This window comes from Sphaerodactylus townsendi, linkage group LG01 (assembly GCF_021028975.2).
Source record: "Sphaerodactylus townsendi isolate TG3544 linkage group LG01, MPM_Stown_v2.3, whole genome shotgun sequence".
Classification (NCBI taxonomy): Eukaryota; Metazoa; Chordata; class Lepidosauria; order Squamata; family Sphaerodactylidae; genus Sphaerodactylus; species Sphaerodactylus townsendi.
The window spans coordinates 159,883,081-159,903,024 of NC_059425.1; the positions used below are offsets into that span (position 1 = coordinate 159,883,081).

The 19,944-nt window shown below is 40.4% G+C and overlaps 1 protein-coding gene across 1 annotated transcript; it reads left to right on the top strand.

The window, feature by feature from the left end:
- Positions 1-20: 20 nt before the first annotated feature.
- CPSF3 (cleavage and polyadenylation specific factor 3) lies at positions 21-19,036 on the top strand. The gene is made up of 18 exons (XM_048498386.1): positions 21-220; positions 1,083-1,146; positions 2,379-2,476; positions 2,929-3,057; positions 3,685-3,862; positions 5,056-5,145; positions 6,084-6,234; positions 7,639-7,814; positions 8,799-8,957; positions 9,557-9,703; positions 10,960-11,112; positions 12,350-12,458; positions 12,561-12,659; positions 13,737-13,831; positions 14,416-14,503; positions 15,774-15,843; positions 16,529-16,625; positions 18,792-19,036. The coding sequence occupies exons 1-18, from the start codon at positions 150-152 to the stop codon at positions 18,894-18,896; spliced, it is 2,079 nt and encodes a 692-aa protein (XP_048354343.1). The 5' UTR covers positions 21-149; the 3' UTR covers positions 18,897-19,036.
- The last annotated feature ends 908 nt before the right edge of the window (positions 19,037-19,944 follow it).

The window sequence follows — 19,944 nt, forward strand, 5'->3', positions numbered from 1 at the left end:
GCATCACCTCCGCGCGCAGGCGCAGTGGGCGAAAGAGAGGCTTCTGTGCGCGTTTCCGGGCCGGTTGGGAATGGTGGCGCGCGAGAGAGGGGAAGTTAGCGTGGAGCAAGTGCAACTGTCGCGGCCGCGTCCCCTTTTCTTCCAAAGGGATGTCGACCAAAAGGAAAGCCGACGCGATGATCCCGGCCGAGGAGAGCGACCAGCTGCTGATCCGCCCCCTGTGAGCGTGTGCCCCATTAAAAACCCTTTTGCAGTTTTCATTTGTGTTTGTGTATATCTTATGCATGTTGTGCATGCAGCTTTTCTCTAAGGTTGCCTACTGCTGATGGGGGAGGGGGGAGGTTTTGTCTTTTTGACATAAGTTTTGTGGGTTGTTATTTATCCAGCGATGTTATTTATTCCCATGAAGTATAATGCTTTGGTTATGTGTCTCTTCCAACTCTATGATTCTATGACCCAGGAGTCTCAATTCATATCCGTATCTGTCAAAGGAAGCTTTGATTGTCAAAAGCTGTTATCCTAGATATCTTGTTGGTCTCTAGGGTACTGCTGGACTTGAATCTAGAGTGGATTCCACATGAGCCAAAAACAGCAGTGTGAAGACAGTGTAAAGTGGTTTAAAAGGGTGTAAAAGGGTTTACACCGTTTTCACACCGCTGTTTTTGGCCCATGCGGAATCCGCCTTGCTGACTTTCAGAGGGATACTATTATCCACCAGCTATCACAACAGAAACAAAACAAGAATATGAGTTTTGTGGTGACACCCAATACTTGTTGATGTTTTACTGGAGATCAAGTCTAGTTGAACACAGTAGGGCTACATATACATACAACTGTGCTATATGGTTGTTCTTCCTCCAACAGCATGGAACTATGGAATCCATCCCAAATTTAAAAGCCCTCATATGTGTGTTACTGCATGGCAGGGGGTTGGACTTGATGGCCCTTGTGGTCTTTTGCAACTCAATGATTCTATGCGACTTGAAGACTTCCTTTCATTTATCTAGTAAAAGCTAATTGGTTTTGTTCAACGGATGGGTGATTTGTGCTCAGTCGATTACTATGGTTTTCTTTTCACACAGAGGTGCTGGGCAGGAAGTAGGAAGATCATGTATTATCCTGGAGTTTAAAGGAAGGAAGATCATGGTAATCATTGTACTAAGCTATTTACACATTTCTTTGCTTTAGATTCCACATCTGCTACATGTAACATTTTAGCTCTTCACTCATGTTCACTATTATAGTTTATGATAATATATCTAAAGTTACCTGAATATTCCAGGGGACCCCAGTGAGGTGCCAATGGACTTCATGTCACCTACCAATATCTTTTTTTGGCACCCACCAAGTGTTTTGAGGAAGTGGGTGGAGTTTTTCCCCAGCAAGGCTTCTGATTGACTGTTGGAGATTTGTTTGGTTGTGTAGATTTTTTAAAATGTTCCTTTGGAGGCCTCCGCTGCAGCACAAGGATCTACAGTTTGTCACCTATTTGTGGCTGGCTCCACATCCTGTGGCAGCCATTTTATTGTTTCACCCACCATGCCATTTTAGAATTCTGAATGGGCCTGCAGGCTCAAAAAGGTTGGGATCCCTAAAGTATTTTGTTGTGGAGAGAGTGATAAATATCAACTATAATGTCTTAAAACATGAGAGTATGTAATGAAATAAACTTTGCTATATATGAGTATCAGCAGACTGTATGGTTAAGTCCTTGTTTTAGCCGAGTCTCTGCCGTTGTTTAATTTATGTTCAACTGTATATGCCTCATCTGGCTGTATCACCTGTGTACTCTATCAACAATGTTGTACTTCTCCATTGTATGTCTGTTATTTTGTGTCCCTCTCCTATGTATCCCTCTCCTATGTAGGCATTTGCGTCCCTCTCCTATGTATGCATTTTGCACAAGATGTAGGCGTCCCTCTCCTATGTATGCATTTGCACAAGATGCCAGTTCCCCCAATGCAAAATTGGGCAATCCCAGTTTAAATTCTGCATGGCAGTGCTTCATGTGGGGGTAGCCATATTTGAAATCTATTTCCCCATGGATGTTCTGTATTTCATAAAGAATCTCCATTCTTATGCTGTACATTATTGCCTGGAACAAGAATAGATGCTACTTAGTCTGACGTTTAGTGGGTTGATTGGAGTAAATATGTTATATTTCCTGTATAATACTACCAGCTTTTGATAGGGAGCAGCCTTAGCATGAGACAAGAAACATCTGAATCATGTTGAAGATAATATATTAAAATGCAAGACAGATATCACGAGTTCCATTAGTCTGGTACTAATAACAATCTTCATCAGTTCATTAGTCTGCATTATAAACCACTTGCTTGCTTGTTTTTTTGAAATAGCATTTTGTTGTGTGATTTCAGCTTGATTGTGGAATTCACCCTGGCCTAGAGGGAATGGATGCTCTTCCTTATATTGATCTGATAGATCCAGCTGAGATTGATCTCCTTCTGATTAGCCAGTAAGTTATGTGTAGTGCCATGCAGAGTTCCCGGGAGGTGACGGGGATTTGCTCTGAGCATATTACTGTCTGGGTGTATGCTTATATGCATAGGAGGAGAGGGAAAGGTTTTGTTGTTTTTGCCTTCAGCAGCTCCTTGCATCTTCTGTTGTGCTATTCAGGAGTGGGGGCAACCTGTGAATACCAAAGAGAAGCTGTTGCTAGAAGAGGGGAGCTGAAAATATTTCATTTTCTAATATTTCAGTTTCCACTTGGATCATTGTGGAACATTACCGTGGCTTCTACAAAAGACAAGTTTTTTAAAAAAATTCATACCAAAATAAGTTACACAAAACAAATCCATTATAAAATTGGTTGGTCGATACTTTCCTTACTACACACAGATATCTTAGAGATTGATGTTTTAGCGTCTTGGAATTTTACATAGTTTGATGTCAAATCTAATTTTCCAGTTTCCATTTGGATCACTGTGGGGCATTACCATGGTTTCTACAAAAGACAAGCTTTAAAGGAAGAACTTTTATGACCCATGCCACTAAAGCAATTTACAGATGGCTTCTTTCAGACTATGTCAAAGTTAGGTGAGTTAAATAGTTTTCACAACTCTTCTTAAGTATAGGGAAAAACAAATGATGCAGTAATTTGAACAACAAAAAGTAATGTTTGGATCCTAGCATTATAATTTCTTGTGTATCTTGAGTTAAGCTGCTGAGCATCTTTCAAGTCAACACAAGTACTTGCAGTGGGTCCCCTCCTCCTTCTCTATTTCTTTTTCCTCCTGGAAGCCCCCATGTTCTCTCCCCTTTTCCTGCTTCATTTATTCCTTCCTACCCACCAGCTAACTACTATTTATTGCCCCCCCCCCCTTTAGCTATACTTATTCTTTACTTCAGCTGTAAACCAGTTGCCTCCCCAGAATAGCTTACATTATTCTCCTGTCTTCCATTTTATCCTCACCAATACAGTGTGGCAGATTAGGCTGAGGGCGTGGGTTGGGGTTGACATCTTCGGGTGGGAAAATTCCTGGATTTGGGAGTGGAACCTGAGGAGAGACTTCAGTGGGGTTAATGCTGCACAGTCCACCCTCTAAGGCAACCATTTTGTCCCGGGAAACTGACCTCTGCTGTTGTAATTCCAAAATAGTTCCATAACAATTGTAATTCAAAAATAGTTGTAATTCTGACATTCTCCTCCATTGTCTCATGCAGCAATATATCTGCAGATGACATGTTGTATACGGAGACAGATCTAGAAGAAAGCATGGACAAAATCGAAACGATTAACTTCCATGAAGTAAAAGAGGTGGCAGGAATAAAATTTTGGTGTTACCATGCAGGCCATGTTCTGGGAGCAGCGATGTTCATGATTGAAATAGCTGGTGTGAAGGTATTTCCTTAGTACTCTGTAGAAATTCAAGCAGGCATCCGTCGCTGAATGCTTATTTGTATTTTATTTTTTAAACTTGCGCAAAGGTACCGCAGATAAAAAACTGATAGTTTATTCTTTAGAATGTAAAATAGAAAACTATAAATGTGTTCCTGATGTAACTTTAAAAAACAGTGATATTGGGGCATTGTGTGGTTTCTTCTCGATTACTCTAGAACTTCCCTATAAGCAGGCATGTCAAGGGAGAACTTTTGTTGATGTATAAAAGTATATCCAGATTTTTTGTTGATGTATAAAAGTACATCCAGGATTTTTAAATACAGTGAAACCTCGGTTTTCATTGCCTTTTTCGTCGGTTTCGGTTTTCATCTATTTTTTCAGTGAAATATTTGTCTCGGTTTTCGTCGTTTTGCCTTGATTTTCGTCGATTTGCAGTAAGGTGCAGGGGTTTGTGGAGAAAAACCACCCGGACAAAGCTGTTGCAGGCCGTGTCTGCAATTTGTTTAATGACAATGTCTTGCCCCATTTCAGACAAATCTTAAAGAGGTGTCAGAAACAGACCTCTTTGGACAGCTTTCTGGTGCGACATTGGTCCACTGGCTCTGAAGCTGGTCCTAGTGTTATTGTTTGTTACTGTTTTCAGCATTAAACACTATGTTTATTCACCAAAAAATGTGTTTTTGGTATGTTTTTTTGAGTGCCTAGAATGGATTAATTGGATTTACATTTCATCGGTTTCGGTTTTCATCGATTCTTTTCGGACGGATTACCAACGAAAACCGAGGTTCCACTGTATGTACATTAAGCATGTAAATATAGATACATAGACTGATAAAATAGGATTATCTGGGTGATTAAAATGGCATTTTATGTGTACAATATTACATCAGACATTATTATAAAATTATTATATTATAAAAATAATCTATAAAAGTACAAGAAGCAGTGGTTGGATCCAACACTCATTTCCCACCAGTGGAATGGCACTTGTGTTAGTGGAGGAGGCCATAATCTTCCTCGACTACCCTGTCCACTACAGATCCCCGCACTATGCCCAGTTCTGTTCCTGGGAGGGGGGTCCTCTAAATGTTATTTTTGGAAGTGCAACAGAAAGAGAAGAGGGAATTCTTTTCAGTGTGCGGAACTCGTCGTGCTTTGGATCCATCTCAATGCATATTGTTTGTTTGTCAAAGCTTTTGTACACAGGTGATTTCTCAAGACAAGAAGACAGGCACTTGATGGCAGCCGAGATTCCCAATATTAAACCTGACATTCTTATCATTGTAAGTCTTTGTTTTCTCATGGTAATTTTGACATTAATGTTAGAATTTGGTACCAAGATAGGATTGGAAGGCATGTGATATAGCAGCTTTGCTGAAGTTCTAATAAATAAGGTGCCTTGATATATTTATTTAGAGAATTGGCATAAAATGTTATAAATAAATGAATACATCAGTGTCTGTTTTGGAAACTATGTTAGATTGCTTGGATATGTAATTGAATTCCATGGTAGAAGTGAGATGGCATACAAGTGCGATAAATAATATAATAAGGGTGTATGTCCTCTGTAACTTGGGGCATCTCAGAAACAAGGTGTTATGTATGCTAAGCATGATGTAAAGACTAATATATACTTTTTTCTGAGAATTTATCTGAGAATTTTAAATTTTTCTGAGAATTTTAAATTTTTTGTTTTAATATATGATGAAAAGTAATTTTTTGATGTTTGAAAGATTACCTTACACATTTTTCATATGGTTCTGTTGTTTCTTATGACATTTTGAATATTAATTTTGCGTGCAAGAGTAAAATGGCCGTGGTAGAGACCACAACTACGCCTGTCTGAGCAAGAACACCAACACAGGAAACCTACTATCAGACGACAAGTGGAAAAACTCACATTTTTATGCTCCCCCATATTCAACATTTGTTAAAAATAAGAAGTTAGAAAATCAGGGAGATAAGTTTTGCCTTGCTTTCTCATGCGCTGTGTTTGTTTTTCACCAACAACAAATTGTGGTCTTCCCCTACGCAGGGAACCCCTAATCCTAACCCTCCACGCCCTACATTAACTAATCTAATTTCTCACTTGCAAGCAAAAGTAGTACAGTCAGTTCAACTGGTTCTGCACTTTGACACCCCAGCTCCTACAGAGGAAAGACAGAAGAAGATGGAAGGCGTTTATCTTCCATTGTTTTAATAATGTTCCTTATGTCCTCAGGAGTCTACCTACGGTACACATATCCATGAGAAACGGGAGGAGCGGGAGGCAAGATTCTGCAACACTGTGCATGACATTGTAAACAGAGGAGGCCGAGGTCTCATTCCAGTGTTTGCTCTTGGAAGAGCACAAGAATTGCTTTTGATTTTAGGTATGCATCTGCACGCTACCTTTTTTTGAATGTCCTATGAAAGCTGGGCATGTCATATCTGGATAGTTAATAATCTTCTATCGATATTAGTTTTGCCTAATTTTATCCATAATTTTACTCTGTCTATGGAGTCGAAGGCTGCCCAGAGATCCACAAATGCTACATATAATTTACCTTTGCTGTGGGAGGTGTACTTTTGGATAATATCATGGAGAATTGAGCACTGGTCTACTGTGTTGTGATTTTTTCTAAACCCAGCCTGTTCAGAAATGAATATGTTGTTTTCATCATCATTTAGTTTAAAATAAAGCGTGTATACAGTTTATAAGAAATGTTTAGCAGACTGATAGGCCTGTAATTTGAGGGGTTAGAGTTATTCCCTTTCTTATGTAAAGGGATGGTTATACTTTGTTTCCAGTAATTCCAGGAATTATACAGGAATTATTTATAACTGAAAAGAGTTTTGCCAAAATTGGGGCCCACCAAGATGAATTTAGTTTGTATAACTCTGGGGGAATTAAATCCTCACCCGGGCTTTTCAGCGAGTTTATTAATGATTCACATTCAGATACTGTCATCATGTTCCATTCTGGGAATGAGTCCTTGCAGACTGGAGTTTCCTCGTGGACCTCATCCACACTATTATCGTTAGAACTGAAAAGGTTAGAGAAATGGTTGTGGGCACGTGTAAAAGCTTAAGACATTTTGAATAAACAGAAAACATTGGATCATGTCCACTGGGAAAGGCTTCAGGGGGAGGGCCAAGGACAGCATTTAGCTACAAACCTTTTTTTCAGATCCCTAGATCTAGCTGAGCAGCATTGCCAGCTGTATTGTATTCAACTATACTTGGTGTCACAAAAAGCAACGCTAGCCTATCTGGTAACTGATGGCAATTCTTGACTTCAACATGACTCCTCTATGACTCTTTGCTGATTACTTTAAACTTCAGGCAAAGAAGAATTTGTTTAAAGGAGCCTTTTCTTCCATTACTTCTCTATTTTTTTAATAGAAAATAAAGTTATTGCCAACTAATCAGGGCTTCTGCTATCTGGTTTTGTGGCAGAAAAAGAAAGCATTTTATTTTATGTCACTTGTTTGTTCATAGTGCTTATCATGTCTAGTGCATTCTTTCTCAATTTCTACGTGGTTGCTCCTTTTTATTTTATGCCCGAAATTAAGACTATTTATTAGTGGAGTAGATGTTTCCCACCTCTCTCTTACCCAGCAGTTGTTGGTGAGCCTTATGAGGGTGATATCAAAGGTTGAAGAACCCTCATAGATGCTTAGGATTGCAACATGTCTGTTCCATTGTAAAATAACTTCCCAGAGATTTGCCCCCCTCCAGAATTCAGAGTGGTTTTGGCACAGTCTATAAAAATTGACTTGGGTGTCCCTGTCTAGATGAATACTGGCAGAATCACCCTGAGCTACATGACATTCCTATATATTATGCTTCCTCTCTGGCAAAGAAGTGCATGGCCGTATATCAGACCTACGTCAATGCCATGAATGATAAAATCCGCAAGCAGATCAACATCAACAACCCCTTTGTGTTCAAACACATTAGTAATCTAAAGGTGAGTGTGAAAAAAGGATGTGTTAATATTATGGTGACAATGTTTATTCAATGAGTTAATTGTTTTGATTGACTGATGAAAAAATTTGGGTAACTTAAGTAGGTGCCCCAATTTATCAGGAAACAGATCTTTTTAATTCTGAATCTTACAAAATATGTGGGTGGCAGGCATCCTGTTAGAAAAAAAGCATTTCCCCTTTTCTCTCTCTTACAAAAGAATCCTAAGGTGGTGTCTGCTCTGACATGGTTCATGCATAACCTGAAAACAAGTATACTTATTTGTTTTTCCAAGCAAGTAGCATTATTTTACTCATTTGTAAATCAGTTTACCTTTATTAAGTTGGCTAAAACTAATATCATTAAGAATTCCTTTAACTGGGAGACACTCCTAGTTAACGTCACGAGAATATGTGGAATGGTTGTAAGACTTATTTAAAATAGGTTTTTAAAACCTCTGAGAAAAAACCAGCTCTACAGATTTGTATTGTTATTCTGTAGGATGTTCCCACTCCAAAGGACTTCGCCACAGTATGGGAAGCCCCAAAACAAAACAAAGCCAGCAGAAATCCCCCATGGGATAATGGAGCGACCGGCATCGGGTGGAAGCCGGTGTTTTCCCCGCGCCATTCCTGGTCCCCTTTTACCTCCTTCCAGTTCCCGTTGCTCTGTGGAGGCCAAGGGACACGTCTCCTGGCCGCCAACCCCAGAGGCATTGCTATGGCCACGGGGGCATGTCCCCTGGCCTCCACAAAGCGACGGTAGCCAGCAGGAGGTAAAAGGGCACCAGGAGCGGTACAGCCCGTGTGGACACCACACCGCCGGCTGCTGGGCCAGCAGGCCTGTTCATGCAAACCGCCCCTGCATGAACTATGCCGGTGCACCCCTGCTTGCGTGGCAACTGTGGAAAGGGCCAGAGGGTGCACAGATTGGCTAGGATCCTTTACTCTACCTATAAATTGAATTAATTATTTCTTTTGTTGCATAGAGTATGGACCATTTTGATGACATTGGCCCCAGTGTCGTAATGGCTTCCCCTGGTATGATGCAGAGCGGCTTATCCCGAGAGCTTTTTGAGAGCTGGTGTACTGATAAAAGGAATGGAGTCATCATAGCAGGATATTGTGTTGAAGGAACCCTTGCCAAGGTCATTTTATGTTATAGTTTTATTTTACTGTATTTTAAATACAGTATAGACTGCCTGAGGTGTGGTATTCTTTTACTTGTAAATAAACTTTTTGTTGCTTGACTTTGATTTTCTTTGTGTCTGTATATTTTGCAGACAAAGGTAATAGTGCAGTGTTCTTTCAAATGATCTTAACTTTGCAGCAAATGATTCACAACAAGGAGCAAATGCAGTGCAGTGGTGAAGAGGTTGGCAGTGTCATTCATTCTAAGCAGAATTACGCTTTCCCAAGTCCATGCAAGTCTGTGGATTTGGAATGATTTAACTCTGTTTCGGATGGCACTGTGAGTTTCTGGGTTGAATCTCCCCTCTGCTTAGAGGGGAGATTCAACTCAGAAACTCATCGTGCCATCCGAAGCAGACTGGCCACTCCTTTTCTGCCTCAAGCCCTTCTTTTTGCTCCTTTTAATATTAAAGCTCACATTGACGTTGCAGAGCAAAATCAAGCCAAAAGTTTGCAGTGCCAGGCTTTTAGGATGCATAGGCACTGCTGTCCCTTTTCCAAAAAAAACCCTAAATGATTTTATATAGCTTATCGTTGCAATTTTGTTCTGTTACAGCATATAATGTCTGAGCCTGAAGAAATTACAACCATGTCAGGACAGAAACTTCAACTGAAGATGTCGGTAGATTATATTTCCTTCTCTGCTCACACGGATTACCAACAAACCAGTGAATTTATTCGCGCGCTGAAACCTCCCCATGTGGTTAGTATCTGTATTTTTTTCACTTTCAGGAAGTATGCTACTTTTCAGGTTCCATAACTGAAATCTGGATAATAATGGATCAAAGCAATCCTTGTTTCCTGGAATAATTTGTACTATAACAAGTTTTCTGCCGTCTTTTTATGATGTGTGGTTTAACCAAGAATACTGCCACAGTTAATAATACATAAAGCTTATAAATAACAATGATCACAAAACGGGTTTCGAATCACTATTGCTCAGGTTGCTTTATCAGAAGCATTGTTTTTGATTGAGGAAGAAACCCTCACTGATGTTATTTGGACATGAGATTCATTCAGGTCCCCATAAAATGAAGGAATGAATGAGACGAGGCAGGAAAAATGCATTCAAAAACCAGGCAAGGTGATATCAGGGGAAAGGATAGAGTTACAGAACATTTCAAAAATGCAGCCCAGGATGCAAATGACTTTGGCCATGTTCCAGGTACATGCCAGGACTTGTTTATGCCCCCCCTTGCCTGTTGGAGCCCATGACACATAGTGGCGTAGGAGGTTAAGAGTTCGTGTATCTAATCTGGAGGAACCGGGTTTGATTCCCAGCTCTGCCGCCTGAGCTGTGGAGGCTTATCTGGGGAATTCAGATCAGCCTGTGCACTCCAACACACGCCAGCTGGGTGACCTTGGGCTAGTCACAGCTTCTCGGAGCTCTCTCAGCCCCACCTACCTCACAGGGTGTTTGTTGTGAGGGGGGAAGGGCAAGGAGATTGTAAGCCCCTTTGAGTCTCCTACAGGAGAGAAAGGGGGGATATAAATCCAAACTCTTCTTCTTCTCAAAGTCCCATGTGATATAGTGCAGGATGGATAGGTTACGGTTGCAAAGAAGATCTTTCTGCTTAGCAGAGGACTTTTTGGTTTCTTACCAAAGAATGCTTTCAAGTTGCTGGCGAGAGAGTGGTCAAATGTAGGAAAAAATGAAGCCTTACAGCAGATGAGAAGAGCAGTGTAGCTGAGAACAGGCTGTGCACAGGAAGGATGTGTCCCTTTTTTTCTCCTTGCCCCACAAATCTGACAGTTTTTCTCTCGCGAGACTTGTATTCCAATCCTGGGCAGACTACACTCCCATCAGCCCCTGCCAGCATGGCCAATTGACTGATGGGAATTGTAGTCCATAACATCTGGAGTGCCAAAGGTTCGCCACCACTGCATTAGGTTTTGACAATACATTGAATAAAAATTGCCTAGATTTTGAGACCTTCGCATGCTGGCTCTCTAATGTAGATATTGGTGCATGGTGAGCAGAACGAAATGGCCCGGTTGAAAGCTGCGCTAATTCGAGAATACGAGGATAATGACGAAGTTCACATCGAGGTCCACAATCCCAGGAACACTGAAGCTGTGGCCTTAAACTTCAGAGGAGAAAAGCTTGCCAAGGTAAAGAATAATTAAAAAATAAAATAAACCTAGTAGTTTCTTCATCAAAGGTGCTATTTTCTCCATCTTCCAAAGCCATGTTTTTGCTCTTTTGAAGCCCAGAGTGATGACTCAATCCGCTGTAGGAGGAGCTTAGGAGCTTAGTAGTGAAGAGACTGAGTTCTGTTTGAAGCTGACTTTATTGTGTAAACATCCAAGCTGGATTTCAGAGAACCCCATGCATAAGGTGAAGAGTTGCTGATTTTCCTTCTCAGCTGCTGCCTTGAATCCAAGATGGTGTGGTGCTGTGGTTAAGAGCAGGTGCTCTCTAATCTGGAGAACCGGGTTTGATTCCCCGCTCTGCCACTTGAGCTGTGGAGGCTTATCTGGTAAACCGGATTAGGTTGTGCACTCTAATATATGCCAGCTGGGTGACCTTGGGTTAGTCACAGTTCTTCAGAGCTCTCTCAGCCTCACCTACCTCACAGGGTGTTTGTTGTGGTGGGGGGAAGGGAAAGGAGATTGTAAGTCCTTTGAGTCTCCTTTACAGAAGAGAAAGTGGGAATATAAAGCCAAACTCTTATTTTCTTCTTCAAGGTCAATCCCGCACCCACCCCAACCTCCAGGAGCCAATCCCGGGAGAGTGAGGGGTTTTTCTGGAAACAGTAAGGGGACAGTAGAAAAACTGTTTCTTCAGGTGGCTGGGATCCTGGCCATAGTTGTTCAGTCGTCTAGAGTGGTGAGAGTTCCTGATCAAATACTTGGTAGAACCCCAAGGGTCACAGAAGAAGTGCAGTAGCCAGCATCTTCAGTGAGAATCCACATAACCCATTCATTATGGTCATCTGCCCTTCCTCTGGCAGAATTCATACTGTAAAATTGCACAACAGACACCATGCCAGGTTATTGAAAAAGAGCTGTTCATCAGAATGAGTAAAAAGCATTCATTTTACTTCAAAAATTAAATGCAGGGGTTCCCAAAGGAAACATTGTAATTAGTGGATAAATGTGTATTATCTGTTCATGCTAGTATAGTACCTGGGACATTGATTGAGGCACGGATGCCGCTGGTCCTCTGCTTTTCTTCTCCATAGTTTAGTTTTTATTCACCTTTCTGATATGTTGACCCTTTCGATAACCTTCTGTTCCTCCGAATGAGGCAGGAGGACATCATGACTGAGTGATTCCCATCCTCCTTTAGGGGGGCAGGAAACAGAATCTTGAACTTCCTGTCTTTCCTTGTCTCCCTTTTTCTCAGGTCATGGGTTCTCTAGCAGATAAGAAACCAGAACAAGGACAAAGAGTTTCAGGAATACTGGTGAAGAGGAACTTCAACTATCACATACTTGGTCCATGTGACCTGTCCAGTAAGTAACAGTGGCCAGAGAATATCACCAGCAGCTCACCTTAGTAGGCTACTTAGTAAAACCCAATTAATGATATTTATTCTTTTTTCCCATTTCCTGCAGACTACACTGAATTGGCCATGAGCACTGTGACACAGACCCAGGCTGTTCCGTACACAGGCTCTTTTACTCTACTCTACTACCAACTGCAGAAACTTACTAGTGAGTGACTGAAAAGAAATCCATTTGGGATCCATTTGACTTTTAAAAAATATCTTCTATCATTTCTTTCCAGCTAGAAAACTATAATATGCAATTTTGTTTTTGAAATCCTTGCCAAATTATATGAAATAGAAGTGGCAAATGTACTATATTGAGATCCCCCCCCCCCCCCCGCCCCCAGAATCCTCTGCAATTGCGAAGGTTCTATGGCTATGGAGAAGAGTTCTTTGGGTGCCAAATCAGTATGGACAGGGTTTACAACAGCAAGAGGGTTGAAAACCCCAGCTCTGAACTCTGGCCCCTTCTGCACATGCAAAATAATGCATTTTCAAACCACTTTCTCAACTGTTTGCAAGTGGATTTTGCTCTTCTGCACAGCTTCAAAGAGCACTGAAAGCAGTTTGAAAGTGCATTATTCTGCATGTGCGGAATGAGCCTCTGTATCTAGTATTTGGTTTGATGTCTTTGCTATCATCAAGCATGCCCTGATGCTTGTAAGTTAAATCATTGTGGTCTATAGTTTACCCCAGCAGTCCCCAAATGTGGGACCTGCCAGAGATAATCCTATGTTGCCTCCTTCCACTGGTATTTAGAGGTTCAGTGGAGCCTCCTTTTAGTCATCTTGGCTAGTAACCACTGGTGGACCTATCTGCCATGAGTCCGTCTAATCCCCTTTTAAGGCCAACTAAACAAGCGGCAAACAGGACATCCTGTGGCAGTGATTTGCATAAGTTAATTACTCTTTGAATGAAGAAGTCATATTTTGTTATAAAATAGCACATTGCTGCAGGTATGATTGCACAGCGATTAACTGCTGAAAAAGAGTGCAGGAGAAGAGCAAAGTTGGCTACTGGTCCCATCTACAATTAATCACCTAGTTCGCTTGCCACACAGGTAAGATTTGAGAAGTCTGGTTCTGCTCTCCAGGAAGAAAACCGGGTTGTCATTTAGGCAGTGACAACCTTTAAAAGTCAGTGTTTGGTGTATCAAAATGAGGAGTTGAAAAGTCGATGTTGTTTATCGTGAACAAATTTGGGCTTATTTAGTTTTGCTGTTGTGATCTTGCTCCTTTTTAAGGTGATGTGAAAGAAATAGAAGTCCAGGATAAGCCAGCTTACAGAGTTTTTAAAGCCATCACTGTGATCCAGGAACCAGGCATGGTGGTGCTTGAGGTAAGCATCCCCAGCAAAAAAGCTTCTGTTTACTTCGGGCTCTGGTAAAATGTTTGCTGAGAATCCTTCCACTGTTATGTCTTTTGTCAGACTAAATGGTGATGCCTTCCCAATCTGGCCTGCTTTTTCTTCTTTTCTTTGCTGTCACACATTTAGTAATCTGTCAGCTTCCTCACAATGAGTTGATGAAGATCAGGAGCAGGCGGCAGTATTACGTTGGTGTTGTCCTATATAACAGTGAATGCTGACCAAGATTCTCTCTTAAACAGAATTTGGATTCAGATTGAAATATTATAGCTGGGGGGGAAAGGCAAAGATTCCCTTTGGACCCTGCTTGTATCATGCGTATCTTGCCCAGACATCTTATACAAGCAAATCGCATGACTTGCCAAGGTTTTTTTGGCCTCCAAGATAAGATTCCCCCTGAATTTTGTTCTTCTGTTCTCCATACCTCTTCCTTGGCAGTTTTGCATGGGTGTAGAAGTTAAAAAATGTGCCAAGTTGCATTCCACAAATGTATGTACTCTTTAAGAATGATGAGCCTATAATCCTGATTTCACTTCTTTCCCTCTTTCCCCCCCCAGTGGGTAGCAAACCCTGCTAATGATATGTACGCAGACACCGTAACAACAGTGATACTGGAAGTTCAGTCAAATCCCAAAATACATAAATGTAAGCATTTAACATTTTTGTGCTGATGTGTAAAGATAAGTGAACCAACGCAGTAAGTTATCAGTTATAACTTGGGTTGCTTTGGCAAATGGGGAGCCCTAGAACTCCATGGTGTTGAACTTTCATCTGTGCTTTTAGTGGTTTTAATTTTTTCAGAGAATGTTGTTAGTCTTCAATCATGGTGTTTATTTTAGGCTTTTATGGATCGATAGTTACTTTGAATGTCTCTGAGAGGTAGAAAGGCAGCATATAACTCTACAAATAGATAACACCGAAACCCATTAAGCACAAAATCTAAGCTGTTCCCATCTGTTTCATGATGTAAATTTCCCTCTCTGTCATAGGATTGGGGAGCATGTTTAATTTACCATGATTAAGTGTTGAGCGATGTTTAAATGAATTGCTCATGTGCTAAACAGGTATAATAGGTTAAATTAAATTAAATCATTTTCAGCAATGTGTAACTAATCAGAGTTCTAGGGAATTCAGCATCGTTGAAGAAAAAGTATGATCTGTTTCAGGCATTTCTCTCATACCTCAACTCCAGTTCTGCCGTCTGAAGAAGGATCAGCTATGGTCCACTGTAGATATAAAATTAAATAGGTTACACTCCACTTTTGCCCTGCTCTGGATAGCCCAGACTAGCGACATTTCATCAGATCTCAGAAGCTAAATAGGATCAACCCTCGCAAGGATTTGGATTGGTGATCTACCAGGAATAAGAACATAAGAACAAGCCTGCTGGATCAGAACAGAGTCCATCTAGTCCAGCACTCTGCTACTCGCAGTGGGTCACCAGGTGCCTTTGGGAGCTCATAACCAAGATTGCGACATAGAGGCAGGCAATGGCAAACCACCCCACCAGAAGTCAGATGCAGAGGCTTATCTAGGGAAAATGTAGCCTGATGCAAAATCTGAATTTTCCATCCCCCACCCCCATATGGCCACAGCCCGGGTACATTTGACCCCATATGTCCCCTTGGGCAGATGTGTCTTGTTTTTTTTAAATACTTATTTTGAAAAGTCTTTCTTTTGCCAGATCTGTAAAACTATTGTGCATGTGTATAACCTGACGTGTATTTGCAGGTTCAATAATTTATAGCCCCCTTTTTTTCTTGGCATTATATGAGTTAAACATAGATTAATTAAAGAAAATAGTTTAGACTTCTAGGCACTTGATAGATGTGTATTAATGTTGCTCCTGAATTTCTGAAATCAACCATGTTGTCACAAATAGGAAGTGAAATGGAATGTTACATCTGTTTTTCAGCTATGGTACATAAACTTCCTAAAAAAATAGACATGGATATGTATCACAAAAAGATGGAGATCATGCTACAGTAAGTTCCGATATTAACGTATAGAAAAACGATCAGTGTTTCCAGCTAACTTTAGTACATCTCCTTTGGAATAAACAGCTTGTAAAAATGCACAGTAATATTCTAAATGTTCTTTGCTTTCAGTCATTTTTGCATATTCTACTTTAAAGTTTTGTGCAGTGATTAACTGATTAAAGAATGTTTTAATAAATTGATTAAATTTAGACGTTTGCAAATTAATAAGGCCTCAATGTGGTCACATATTTTGAAGGAAATATACTTTACAGTTTAATAGTCATTGCCATTTATTATTGGAGAGCAGGAGGTCTCTCTCTAATATTTTCATTTTTCTGTGTCTATTAGCTATACACACCAGAACCAAATTACATTCAGAAGATAAATGTGTGCCCTTAATTTGCAGCCAGTCTCTGATTTTAAATTAGCTCTATAATAACCCAGCAGAAGTGTTTAATAGTCCATGAATTAAGCTGTTTAAATTTGTGATCTTCCCTGTGTGTTTGGTTTTGAAATCCACTTAATAACATGGAGATTATTCTAAAAATGTTTGGCATTTAGTGATAAACAGGGGGCTCTTTTCTAGGAAACTCTTTAAAACTGAAAGTTAGCAAATTTATGCCTCAATAGAATGTGCTGAAGAGTAGTTTGCTGTTATTCCGCATGTGTAATGATGGGTCTTGGTTTGCAGGGACATTTTTGGAGAAGACTGTGTAAGTGTAAAGGAAGATAATGTTATAAGTGTCACAGTGGATGGGAAATCAGCCAATCTTTCATTGGATACACGGGTATGTCCACCAAAACCGAATGCTGACATTATTTGTCTTAACAGTTAACATTTCCAAAGACAATGCACATTATACGTTATCATATCCCATATGAGTTTGTGAAACCAAATATTTCAATATTGTGGTTTCTGCTAATAAATAGTTATCATGAAAGCAAGCCTGGGAGAGCCATGCTTGTTTCAGTAAAACCTGGGTTCTTTTCTCCAATAACTCCAACCAGCTGAGGTCTCAACGATTTTTATTGAAAAACAGAAATCAAAGAAATAAAACTTAAATGCATGGAGGTTGTTCAACTGGTCACATTCCTTTTGGTTCTTTGTCCCCAATCCGGGAACCCATGGCCCAGTGATGCTTCCCTGACTACGTCTCAAGATGGAATTCCAAAACCTTTGTTTTCCCCCTCTCAGGAAAACTCTGTTCAGGCCATGAGGTAACTTAGACCTTTGAAGTTTCATCCTAGCACCTCTGCATAGTTTCCTGTCCTCCCTCCAGATCAAAAGGCAAAGATGCTTTCCACAGTCATATGTGACTTCCCTTTACTGTAGCAATAGCATCTTCCATGACAATAGTTATTTTTTAAAAAAAATGTCAAGTAACTATAAGTTTACCACATTCAGTGGTTCTCTCCTGGTTGAAAAAAAAAGGAACAGGAGAAAGAATTGTACGAAGTAATTTGTGTGTGCTTTCTGGCTGCAGAGTAATGTACAGTTATTTAGTGTACTAGTTAAGCAAATGGGAGGGGAAGCAGCATGTTATAGCCAGCCTGATCTTGTCAGATTTTGGAAGCTAAGCACAGTTGGTACTTGGGTGGGAGACCATTCAGGAAGACTCTGTACAGGAAGGCAGTGGCAAACCACCTCTGCTTCCCAGTTGCATTGAAAGTCTCTTACTTGGGATCACCAAAAGTCAACTGTGAATTGGCGGCATTTTCCACACACACAGTTAAGGTAGTGCTATGCTGTTTCACAAGGAGTGCTAAGTGCAGAAATTTTCGGAAATGAGAAAATATATGGAGTAAACTTCATCCACACCTCCAAAGAATTTCTGACCAAGGTAGACTGTTTGTCTGTACATGTACCATGTTTTTCTATTCCATGTTAAATGCAGAAAATATCTAGCATCAGGGATAGTTGTCAGGATGACTCTGCATTACAGCCAACAGCAGTTGTAATAAACTTATTTCCATTTAAAGGCATCTTAGTGAAGGTGTGATGCAGTCATCCAAAAATCAGTTCAGTATAGTGCATTGGGTACAGTGCAGTTCAGCACAATACAGTGCATTGGGAACCGCAAGTTATTGTCTGGGAGAGCTGTCAGGAGAAAAAAAATGATGACTTGAATTATTTTCTGTGGAAAAAACACCCCCAAATAGTATAGTCACTCTCTGTTCGATGTTGTAAATATGCTTAATTAACAACCAGCACAGAATCCTTTATAATTTGATTCCAATATCTCATATGGCAGGTCTCTGATTGGCCTAGAAGGGATTAAGTTAAATTCAACTAATCTGTATTGTTGCTAAACATTATCATGTCGATCGCATACCCAGTCAGATTTGCTTAAGGTCCATAATTTAAAACCAGACTATGCTGGAATGATAGCTGCAGAATAATGAACCTCAGCTAGGATCCAAAATGCTACTTGAGCCCACATGAAGAGCTTATTACCCTGTTGAAATTTTGTATTGTCCCGTGGTTTTAATTATAAATTGTTTTTTAAAAATTCAAGCCCAAACAGGAACACCTTAAAAACCAACCAATGTATCTAGGGTCTAATCTTTCACGAGTCAGTTAGCTCGCTTCATCAGTGAGGTATCTGACTAAATCATCTTTGATTCACAAAAGCTGTATGCCTTGGAAATTTTTGTTGGTCCTTAAGGTGTTAACTTTGCCCAGTTTGGTTCTACTGTTACACAGCTGCCCACCTGAAACTGCCGTTGAAACTGTTCTGCTGCAAGACCGGCTTGCCATGTGCCATACGTAGACTTACTATAGAAAAAGCCACTCTAAAGCCCTCTTGAGCTCATTTTTTTCCAAGTTGACATTTCAAACAGATGCTTTTAACTGCTTGGGACCTGAGCATGTACTTTATGAAACAAATAGGTTTTATATTGAAAGGAAATACGAGATGGAGCTGTAGGTTGACAGCATTCTCTCTTCCTTTTAGACTGTGGACCATGAGCCAGGATGTGAAGATGATGATGAAACTCTTCGGGAAATGGTGGAGTCGGCTGCACAGCGACTCTACGATGCACTCACCCCTGTACATTAAATTGACCATTGTATATAGCAGAGACAATAGAATTAATTTCTACTGATCAGCTGATTTGTGTTCTGGTTCATTACACTAAAATTTTGTTCTACAGTAAAGTTCATAGTCTTACTACTTAAAGACAAAGCCTTTCAAATTAACAGTCCTAGAATTCAAAGTATTTTTATTGTGCACACTAGAGCTTTGGAAATGTCCAGCTACATGCTCCATGCCACCTGAGAAGCTATTTCTGAAAATGAGGAAATATTTAGGAATATTTTTAATAAACTCCAAGGAACTACTTCTGGAAAAGAAAATGGGGAGAGTTATGGAGAATGTGCTATGTAATACCATAATTGGATCGAGTCCTTTCCATCAGCTGCCACAAATCTTTTCAAAGAAGAAGAAGAAGAGTTGGATTTATATCCCCCATTTTTCTCCTGTAAGGAGACTCAAAGAGGCTTACAAACTCCTTTCCCTCCCCCCCCCCAACAACAAACACCCTTTAAGGTAGGTGGGGCTGAGAGAGCTCAGAAGAACTGTGACTAGCCCAAGGTCACCCAGCTGGCATGTGTTGGAATGTACAGGCTAATCTGAATTCCCTAGATAAGCCTCCACAGCTCAAGTGGCAGAGCGGGGAATCAAACCTGGTTTCCCCAGATTAGAGTACACCTGCTCTTAACCACTAAACCACTGCTGGTGTAGAGAAAGAGATTACAAATAGTTGCATTGGTCCAAAGCAAATCCAAAAACAAAAGCCACATAATACTATTTTATTAGGACTAATAAAAATTGCATGGGTCTGCAATCCCCCACACTCACTTTTTCTTAAAAAATATCCAGCCTCATTAAGAGTTTTGGAAAACTTTGAAGCATGCCTGATGTTTTGTGCCAGTTCTTTTAGGTCCTTCAGTTTTGGGTATCACAGATATGGTAACATCCACAGCAGCCGGTGATGCAGGATGTGTGCTTAAGTCAAATTAGAGCTTCTGGTACCCACACAAATTGTGTCCCTTCTTAACCTGTGGTGTGTTGTGTTCTTAGCTTCTGTTGGTTTGTGGAGGAGCAG